Source organism: Gavialis gangeticus, unplaced genomic scaffold (genome assembly GCF_001723915.1).
Source record: "Gavialis gangeticus isolate Ggan-Ray unplaced genomic scaffold, GavGan_comp1, whole genome shotgun sequence".
Taxonomy (NCBI): domain Eukaryota; kingdom Metazoa; phylum Chordata; order Crocodylia; family Gavialidae; genus Gavialis; species Gavialis gangeticus.
Window position 1 is genome coordinate 25,368,372 of NW_017729026.1, and position 10,709 is coordinate 25,379,080.

The 10,709-nt window shown below is 42.0% G+C and overlaps 1 protein-coding gene and 2 long non-coding RNA genes across 3 annotated transcripts in view; 1 reads left to right on the forward strand and 2 right to left on the reverse strand.

The window, feature by feature from the left end:
- LAMA4 (laminin subunit alpha 4) overlaps positions 1 to 8,518 on the forward strand; it is a 264,483-nt gene extending 255,965 nt beyond the window's left edge. The window contains exons 36-38 of the mRNA XM_019520073.1: positions 2,141 to 2,234; positions 3,810 to 3,929; positions 8,051 to 8,518. Coding sequence (XP_019375618.1) covers positions 2,141 to 2,234; positions 3,810 to 3,929; positions 8,051 to 8,196 — 360 coding nt within the window. The 3' untranslated portion in view covers positions 8,197 to 8,518. The remainder of the gene's footprint in view (positions 1 to 2,140; positions 2,235 to 3,809; positions 3,930 to 8,050) is intronic.
- Positions 6,952 to 10,709, reverse strand: part of LOC109299588 — an 11,161-nt gene continuing 7,403 nt past the window's right edge. The window contains exons 2-3 of the long non-coding RNA XR_002097923.1: positions 7,972 to 7,974; positions 6,952 to 6,964 (exon numbers count right to left, since the gene is read on the reverse strand). This is a non-coding gene — a long non-coding RNA (uncharacterized LOC109299588). The remainder of the gene's footprint in view (positions 6,965 to 7,971; positions 7,975 to 10,709) is intronic.
- LOC109299587 lies at positions 8,394 to 10,703 on the reverse strand. The gene is made up of 2 exons (XR_002097922.1): positions 10,619 to 10,703; positions 8,394 to 10,550 (listed from the first exon to the last, which is right to left on the reverse strand). It is a non-coding gene; the product is annotated as an uncharacterized LOC109299587 (long non-coding RNA).

Genomic DNA, 10,709 nt, shown 5'->3' on the forward strand with positions numbered 1-10,709 from the left:
TGAATTTGGCAGTACCTTGGTTGAGAACCACTGCTGTACTCTTTTAGCTTGCCTCAGTGGTTCTCAACCGGGGCGCTGTTGCCAGCATGGCTGGGTGAAACTGCCCTGCATGCCTTGTGTGGAGTTAGACCACCAAGTGGCTGTGGCAGAAACAAGCATTAGGGTTATGTGGTAACAGTAATGCATGAAGAAGTACCCGCTCCTGCTGCAACCCTTCTGGGCTGACCCCGCATGCAAGCCCAGAAACAGAGGCATATGGGGCAATTCCACTGCCACCAAGTAGAAGTGTCCTGAACACATCTCTTTCCAGAAGAAGCATGCAGAACTGGACCAAGTAGGGCTGCAGCAAAAGCAGGCACTCCTGACTGCATAAGGTTTATCAGATAATCCTAATGCAGGCAGGAATGCGCACTCCTGCTGCAGCTGCTTCTGGATCTGGCTCCACACAAATAGGTACGGGGCAGTTTCACCTGGCTGCAGAGAGCATGGAAACAGCACTTGTGCTGCAGCACCCCTGAAAGGATCTCACAACACCTCAGGGTGCCACAGCATCTTGACTGAGAAACACTCACCTAAAGAATCCAATCAAAACACAGATCCCGTTGTGGGAGGTCCTGGACGTACACATACAAGAAAACAGCCACACCTCAAAAAGTTTGCAATCTAAATAGACAGAGCAGGCAAAGACTTGAAGAAAGGCAGAATCATTTTCCCCACTTTGTAGATGGAACTAGGCACAGACAGAGATGCTTAGAACTGTAGCAAGTTTTTCTCTTTTAAATTAACAGGGGAAAGCTTATGGCAGCTGCTTGTGGTGCAATTCTTTGTGCTAACTAGTGATTCTCATAAACTGTTCAAGTGTAGGCAGGAAGAGGATGAGGACTATCTCAAATTTATTTCTTGGTGGTCTAGAGAGAAAAATAAACACTCTTCCTAATCATCATTGATGTTACAACAGAAATCCTCTAGAACAAAATTTGAGTAGCTGCCTTGCATCATTTTCAGGGGACAATCTATGAACATTCATAGAGTTATAGAAAAATAGGACTGGAAGGGACTTCAGGAAGTCATCTAGTCCAATCCCCTGCTCAAGATAGGATCATCCCTGCTTAAATCAGGTTTGTCTGACCTAATCTTAATGATTTCCAAGCATAAATATACTGCAACCTCTTTAGATAATCTGTTGCACTGCTTACACAGGTCAGTTCTGGGAACTTTGCACAGCCAACTTAAATGGGCAGTCCGCACAAGGAATCTTGCACTCCACAATAAGACACAACTGTTCCAAGACTATTGTTGAAGCCTCAGAGAGGGAGGATGCTGCTGTGAATAAAGGATTTAAGAGAATTGTTTTCAGTTCCTGAGTCTGCCACAGGTTTCCCATGTGACCTTGGGCAACTAACTTAATCTCTGTGCCTTGATTCTACATCTGTATAAAGGAGATACTAATTCCCTACCCAGTCAACTGTTGTTTGCCTCATCTGTTTATACTGCAATGTCTTCAAGACAAAAACTGTCTCTTATGAAGTGTCTACCAAGACAGGACTTGAATGTCATTTGAGGCCTCTAAGCACTAATGTAATACAGAAATCAAGAGGACAGCAATTCTAAAGTATTTGGAAGCAATTAATTGAGCTGTGGCCACATCTACACAAGATGCTGACTGCACAGCAGCTCATTACTACTGTACAGTAGCTTGTTACTACTGCACAGTAGCACCACGTGGCACAAAGCATGACACAACACTACTGCACAGTAGTGACAACCTAGTGTGCAGTAGTAATGAGCCATTCAGGGCTGCTACTGCACAGTAACTCCAGTTACTGCACAGTCAATTAGTACATGTGTATGCAACTAACAACTGCTCAGCCAATGTAGACATGGCCTGTGTTTACTTTTAACCAAGGATCAAAAAAACCCATGTTCCTATGTTCAGATCAGAAACATCCCAAAAGCTACTGAAATGAGAAACTTAAAACTTGGTTTAGTTTGAAGAATTCTTTGAACATGATTACGAAGAAAAGTGGCTAAAGTTGTAAAAGTTTAAAGTAGGAACCTTGCATTAGTGCAAAAAAAGGAAAAGAGAAGCAAAAGTTGGTTGGAAAATATTTAGCAGTGTAAATGCATTGTTTTCTCACAGGTAATAGTGAAACTGAATAATGGAGTCAGGGACTTTTCAACTTCAGTTACACCAAAACAGAGTCTCTGTGATGGCAAGTGGCACAGAATGGCAGGTGAGTAAAATCTGATCTTACCCATAATGATAGTGGAGCTTTGTTCTCCCTTTATCCCATCTCTCCACGTGGGCTAAGGTAGTGGAAGCAAGGTCATGCCATGTCTATCACTTCTCACTGTTTTTCTCACTATTATTCTCACTTCTCACTGTTGCTTGGGTTTAAACAGTCCCTGAATCAAACCTATTTGAAAGAAGCAAATCTTGGTTCTCCCCCAAGCACTGTAGTGCTTCTGAGGCTTTCACACAGCAAGCAAAAGTAGGACACATCTTACAAAAAGGTCAGAGACAATCTAATAGCCCATGCTATACAGCAGACTGGTTCCCTACCCTCTGCTGGCCTATGGACAACAGTTCAAACAAGTAACATGCTGTGAGCAACCTCCCACTTTATCACTACAGTTCATGTTGACAGAAAGAGCAATGGCCTCGGTTTTGACTTTCAATTTCCTGCAGTCACAAGCAACACGGAGATTCTTGGCTATATGTTGCTGTGATCCGGAGATTGGGAACCAGGGTAAATAGACATTTGTGCACGTTGTTTGTTCTCAATTTGATTTATTTATTTGGGGGGGGCTTTGTACCCCTTTTAAAGTTTGTTATGCAGCTGTGTATCCCTGTTATTCTGTTACATATATGAAAGGAACAGTTGATGTTACTATAACCACAATGTGATCTCTCCAGTAACCTAAAGCAGGGTTATCAAACTCATCCTGCTCTGTGGACCAGATAAATTGCAGGCCACATTAGGCCCACAGAGTACCCCAATGTGCTGAATCCAGCTGGATTAGTCCAGTGTGGTACCACATGTGGTGCATGCCCTGGCATAACCGTGCATGCTACCTGCAGTGCTTGCCCCAGACCAGTCCCATACACAGGGCTGGTCTGCATCACCAATCCGGACCAGACCAGGATCCAGCAGGCAGGGCCAGTCTGGCACAAGCACCATATACAGCATGCACCCCAGACTGGCAGCATGCACTGACTACAGCATGCATTGGTCTTCGACCCACAGGGCGCACAGCACATGGCGCTGATCCAGGGCACATGCTGCATGTGGCATGTGCATTAGACCAGGCCTGTGTGCTGAATCTGGCCTGAGCAGCCATTCTATAGGCCTGATCCAGACTGGCTTCAGATACAGCAGGAAGGACCAGTTCAATACAGGCACCACATGCAGTGCCCTAGACTGGCCCCATGCTGTGTTCAGCAGGTAGGGCCTGGGCCAGCACATGCTGCTTGCAGTGAACCAATTGGAAACCCACAGGTGGCACTGCAAGCTGAATGATAGGGCTCCATGGGCTGGATCCAGCCTTTGGGATGCATCTGTGACACCCCTGACCTAAAGGATATTGAAAAGGGGATTTTTTTTCATTTTTTCTTTGTCCTTCATTTATATTTTCCTTTTCCCTTCTTCTACTTTCCTATTTCTTCCTCTGGCATACCTTCTAGAACTTTGCTGCATACTCCGGGGAGCACATGACCCAAGTTGAGACATACTATTGTATATTGTACAAAGCATAAATGATACCGTTTATAATTAAAGTTCTTCATCCACTTGCCCTTTGCATTCCAGTGATAAGAGACTCTAACGTAGTGCAGTTAGATGTGGACTCTGAAGTAAACCATGTCGTGGGGCCACTAAATCCCAGAGCAATTGACCACAGGGAACCTGTGTTTATTGGAGGTGTGCCAGGTAAGATATCAGCTTTCTTAAATCTATGTTCCCAAGTTCATAGATTCATAGATTGTTAGGGGCTGGAAGGGACCCGTTCCAAGTGTTTTTAAAAAGAAACTTAGAAGTTTACTTTTCTTTGAAAGAGAGAGTGGGGAAAACATACCATTCCTCTGTAACCTCTGTCTTCCTGATGTAGTCTGAAGTTTGGAAGTTCAAGTAAAGCTGCTAGAAATTTTTTGACTGAACAGAATTCCCTCAGAGAGGCCGTTCCAATGCAGTTGAAGCATTCTTGGCAGTGTGAGAGCCACCAATGCAGTCAGCTTGCTACCCCATGGACTTTTCACTTTAATTAAGAATTGAACTGTAAAGTTTTCCATGGGGTTAAAAGCCCTACTGAGATATAGTTCTAGTCTTAAAATATAGTTGCTGCTAACCTGCTCCCCCACCTTCTCCAAGCCTGACTCCCTTGAGTACTAATTATGAATAATTATTAAAAAATTTTAAAAATCTGGCTCTATCAGTTTCTCATGTGCAAGTGTTGGTTAATATGACCTTGTGAGTCACAAAGCATCTATGTGATGGGGCTCAAAATTACTAAATTTACTCTTCCTATTCAACAGGCTGCTTCTCCACTGAAAGTTTCATATGCCAGCTATAACCAATAGGCCTGTGCGAAAAGGGAAGTATTTGATGTAGATTCGGCCGATTCAGAGGACAGTGATCTGATTTGGAAATTTGGATCACTGTCCTGAATCAATTCAGCCAAATCAGCTTTGGAAGATTTGGCGCTGATTCGGAGAGATTCCGTGATTTGGCCATAGACTATAATGGGAAATTACTGAGATACATATAACATCATTTTCTGGCAGATTTGGATGAAAACAGCAGGGTGGCAGCCCCTTCTGAGGGCATGAAGCCTGCCAAGTTTCAAGGAGATAGATGCAGGAGTTTCTGGGAAACTGCACCTTAAACTCCTGAAAGCAAAACTCATGTCACTTGTGTGTGTTAAGGCAGATTTGGATGAAAACAACAGGAATGATAGCTTGTAACAGGGGGCCTTCCTGGTGCTGGTTAGATTTCCACCTGCCCACCTGTTTCTGGGCCATCCGCCTGCCCCTCTTTTGCTCAGGCAGAAACAGCTTACAAAAGGCACAGAAAGACTGAAGACACAGACTTATGTGCTTTTTCTATGTCCCTCGCCAAGAGCACTGATTGGAACGGGACTCAGAGAAATACCAGAGTCACTAGCCGGCTACTGATGTCAGTCTTTCCCCCGCTACTCCCACTCCCTCTTCTCAGTTTCTGTTCCCCTAAAACAGTGGTCTCCAAAGTGGGGTGCGCAAGATGATCCATTGGGGTGCAGGAAGAAAATATTAGAACTTCTATTTATATTTATATTTATATAAATATACATATATTGGGGGTGCGTGCTCAAAAATTTTTTACTGATAGGGGTGCATGATCAAAAAAGTTTGGAGACCACTCCCCTAACAGGTTGCTTTTTGAATCTCCAAATCTTTTTCTGAATCTTTTCCAAATTGATTCAGAGGGTTTTTTTGTCTCCCAATTCAAGTCGGATTCGGTGATTCAGCTTCCAAATTGGGCTGAATCTTCTCCGAATTGATTCAGTGACCAAAGCTTCACACACCCCTAATAACCAACAGTACATGATTTGACTTTTAAATCACTTCCTATACAATCTTCATTTCTCATTGTTTTGGAGGTACCTTCAACATCAATCAAGAATAACACTAACAATCCAATTCATAATATTGCTTATCTTGGATGAATAGCTCAAGAACGTGATGTTCTATTCCATCCCATGCTACAAAGGGGAAAAAAACAGTCTAAAGGGAATGATAGCATCTCTGTGCATAAGGCTGATCTTCCTATGTTTCTAAATCAGGATATTATTAGAACTTCTATATAATTACTGCAAAACCCTGTCCAAAGAGGGAATATAATGTGGTAACTGTGAATGTTGTTCTGTCCCATAATAATAGAACTTTATAATTCCACATTATTTACAGAACACTAGAGACATCACACATTGGCAACATATTGGAACTGGCATTATGCACATTATACATTTAGCTGGTATGCATGTAAATGGAGTATATTGTATTCCAGGGACTTCAAACTCATCTGGCCCTGTGGGCTGAATGAGTGGCATGGTGCTGATCCATAGGCCAGATTGGGCCCATGGACCCTGTCCTGCTGCATGTCAGATCCAGTACTTGTGGCACACGCTCCAGGACTGCGGCACCTGCTCCAGGTGATTCAGGAACCACACTGCATGCAACGCCCACCTTAGAGGAACCAGAGTGGGTACTATATGCAGCACCGTCCACATGCAGTGCAGTCCTGGAGCAGGCACCACATGCAACATGGGTGTATGGCTGACTGCAGAAAGCACCAAATTAAAGCTGCATCTGATGCCTGGCATGTGGGGCAGTCCACCGCATGTCGCATGCAGTGTGTGGATCAGTTATGAGACCCAGGGACAGCCCCGAGGGCTAGATGACAGGGCTCTATGGCTGGATCCAACCTGAAGCCCATATCTTTGACACCTGTGTTCCTATAATGAGACAATAAGCAAGACATAATGCTAACTTAAGTCATATAAATACAACATACAAATAACTAAATATAACCTAGGAACATGGATATAGGCCACATCTACACAAGTGGCAGACTGCGCAGTTGTTACTCCACAGTCATTTGGTACTTGCATAAGCTTATGAAAGTACTAATGACTGTGCAGTAACCAGCGTTACTGTGTAGTGCCATCTCCACAGTTTTTTTCCCCCAACACTACTGTGCAGTAGCAACAAGCTGTGCAGTAGCAACAAGCAACAGTAACGTCACCACATGGTTAGTGCCCAGCAATGCTACTGTGCAGTAGCAACAAGCTGTGCAGTAGCAATGAGATACAGTGCAGTAGCTTGTAGCTACTGCGCTGCAGTGTCTCATTTAGACGTGCCCATATACAAGTAAACATGCCATATGTCAGAAGACATTACAAAGGCACAGCCTGATATTCTTTTCACATGCTTTTGCATATGCAAAAATGCAAGACAGCCTTCCCATTGGTTATAAGGTATCAAGAAGTTGGGTGTAAGTGCAAACGATATGATACCATTTCTCATACCTACTCTAAATAACCTTTTTGGAAATTGGCAGTGCTTCACCCATTTTGAAAAACTTCAGAAGATAGGTCAGAGCTGAAATCGGTAGCAAATTGTAAATAAAGGTTATTGTCTTCTAGAAAGAACAGAAAACAGATTCCAGATTTATATTCAGGGTAACAAAAGCAACTTGCTCTTACTTTGGAATTTCAAAAAGGGCAGTGCTCCAATGTATTACAAAGCCATCATGATATATTAGCTTTAGTCCTATTTCTTGGTCGTTTTACCTGCACCCAAATTGTAGGGTGCACACATTGACAGAGCACTAAACTAGAAACCTTGGTTATGTTGCTGGCACTGCCACTGGTCTGATGGGTGACACTGGGAGAGTCAGTTCACCTCTGTTAGTTTCCCCAGCTATAAAACTGGGATAATGATACTCATCTCTTCTATGAAGTTACCCACTGTGATGAAAAACGCTGTATAAGAGCAAGGCATTTATTAATAATACTGCTTTACAGATTTTGTGTCGTCTTATCATCGGTTAGCTGCACAACAACTGAATTTGCTTTGGATGTAATTAAGAACAAAAGTTGGTCTCGTCAATTTTGCTAGAATAAGAGCTGGTCTTATTGAAAACCATGGGTAGATATCGGAAATCTTTTGTTCCTCCACATGGTCTCCCCACCAAAAACTGACTTAAACAACTTCCTTGTTCTGCCTACTTCCCTTTCCTAAATATAGAAATCAAAATATGTCTATGTTGAAAACTATGGTTTTGGTAAATATTTAAAAAGACACCAAAAAAACCACGATTTCAGAAAAAAATAGCTTGAAAAATATCTTTAAAATAGAACATGGATCTATTTCAAAGACTGTAAAAGTAAATAACTCATTTTTTTCTCTCCAAAATTGTTATTCAAGTTTTCAACCTGCTTTATTTAAAATTCTTATACAGTTTACTTCAGTCGTCATTGGTTCCAATTACCCTTTATTCTTTGTTTCTTTCAGAATCACTTCTAACATCCACCCTGACCACACGAAATTCCTTTACTGGCTGCATTCGTAACCTGGTGATTGATGAAAAACCAGTGAGTTTTAGTAAAGCAGCTTTGGTCAGTGGTGCAGTGAGCATCAGCACATGTCCAGCAGCCTGATACTGCACGTCGGCAGAACTGCAAAGGTCTTTACAGCACTGAAGGATAAACAAGGCAAAAGGGTCTGTGTTCTAGTCCTCTGCAATGCTGAGAAATAATTAAACTATATCATTCCAATCTGTATATTTAGGGTCACTCACTTCAAACACATTTATGTGTACAAACAAAAAACCACTGAAGAATAAAGAAATTTTTTTTCTGCAGTGCTTTTGCTATATAACACAAGAGTTTACAGTTACTACAGTTTCTGTGTTGCAAACCCTACTGCCCTTTTACATACCAATGCTGATGGATTACAGAATAAAGGAAAGTGATTTTAATATGTTGCTTTCCAAAGACCCTATATTTTCATTCCATGCCATACAAATGCCCTAAGCAACTTCTTGTTTATTTTGAAAAAATGGTAATATACATGAAAGAATAAAGGTAGATAATAGACTTTGCAAATAATCGTGTTTAAAGATTATTTTACCTCACATTCAGCTTATTTATGCTGCATAGTAAATAGATCATTTATTTAAACTAGCTAGTGATTAGAACACCAACTGCTAATACAGAGAGCTCTGAGTATATATATGTGTGTGTGAGAGACAAAATTTCAACATTTTATAAAACATTTTCCTTTAAAACTGTATACATACAAAGTACATGCATAAATAACCCCAAATGTCAAAGATGCAGGACACGATTTCTGATCTAATTTGTCCTAGTAGAACATAAGTAATTCCACTGACTTCAGTATGGTTTCCCATGATTTATGCTAGCATAAACAAGAGGAGATTAACACCTACAGTACCTGGAGAAACTATATCACAGAATATAATCATCATTCCTTCCTTCACCCCTGCCCCTGCTTAGCAATTGCTACAGTACAGTGGTCCAGCACCTTTTATTCTGATACAGTACTCAGTCACAAGCCAAGTGTACAAAACTCAGAAGCAAGCATGAAAAGCACTTCGGCCAGCTACAAGGCCTAGTGATATCTAACACCTTATGGATCTCAATATGCATTCTGTCAAGTGCCTTCAGACTCAGAATTCTGCTCAGCTCCCCTAGAAAACCTTACCCTCGTCAGATGCTACAAACTGTCTCAAAATATTCCCAGCCCATCTGATTTCTAGCCTTCCACGCAGGAGGTAAAAGAATGGTAGACTCACTGCTTAGTCAACTCACCATAGGGGTTCCTGAGATTCCTACCCAAGTTGTTGGTACACTATACAGAGAAAAGGAAAAATGCAGTCCTATTGGTACCTAAAATGCATCCCTGAATCAAAAGGCATGCTTAAATGAGAACTCATAAATATTTTAATTCTCAATTGACCCCATCTTAGTTTGGTCTAGTTTAGGTCTCAATAGACCCCATCGAAAGGTAATTCATTGGAGTGGGGTTTGACTCTCCTCCCCCTTTTGAGAAGAAAATTTCCATAAGGTTCCCTCCTCAGACTTGCATCCTGCCAAAGGTACACGCTTACCTCTCCAGTGTTTTGAGGGAGGCTAGTGCCACTAGAAAGTTTCCTGTACCCTAACACTGACTCTTATCTTAAGAAGGACCCTTGGTCATAGCCATTCACAGTCAGGGGATTCCAAGAAAAAATACCATAGCCCAGCGCTCTATTAACTGTGTCCGCATCCTACAAGCTCCTGGTGCTTGTCACTGACAATCCCTGAATCTTAAGCACCAAGTTCTGAAGTACACAGAGGGTTACATATGCAGAGGAACCCTGACTAAGCCCATGTCTTCAACTACCTGGGATATGGAAGACAATACACCCATTGTCTTTAAGACAGAACGCTTTCCCTGTACCATCTTCACTATTTCACAGGCTACTCCAAAATAGACATTACGCTTTTATCATTCATTCCTCGAGATCCTTGCATACTCCTGGATCAACCCTCTGCTCAACACGGCTAACTTGGCCCGATTCTCTAGAAATGGTGAGAATATTAAAGGAATGCTTGGACATGTTTTTCCTGGACACTTCAAATATATGCAAATAGATAAAACATCCTTGCACAGCATACTGGAAGGATCATGGGCCAGGTAAATGTGCTCACCTGTGTTGGGCATTTTATAGCCATACAAACACCATTTGAAGCCAGGAAGCAGCTCCCTTCCTCCTCACACATGGAGCAGGTGGACATTCCAAAGACGACAAAGACGGCTGAAGAGTTCAGGGTGTCATAGTAATTCTTTGGAAAATAATGATGTTGTAAGGTGAACTAAGTCCTTAAAGCAAAGCAAAACACAGCTTTAGTATGAATCCCAGGATATGGTTCCCATAGCAGTGTGAGGTGTAAGTAGGTAAGTGGCTGTTGCCACTCTTTAGTTACAAACTATACCTTACTGTTGTAACCTGGCGGGGGGTCGGGCTAGAAGATCTACTAGGTCCCTTCCGACCCTAAATCTATGAAACTATGAAACCTAATATATTAGTAGGATTTAAAAGACTAAGATATGATGGTTTGTGCCAATATATTACTCCGTCGATTACTGAATAACTCACTCCTGGAAT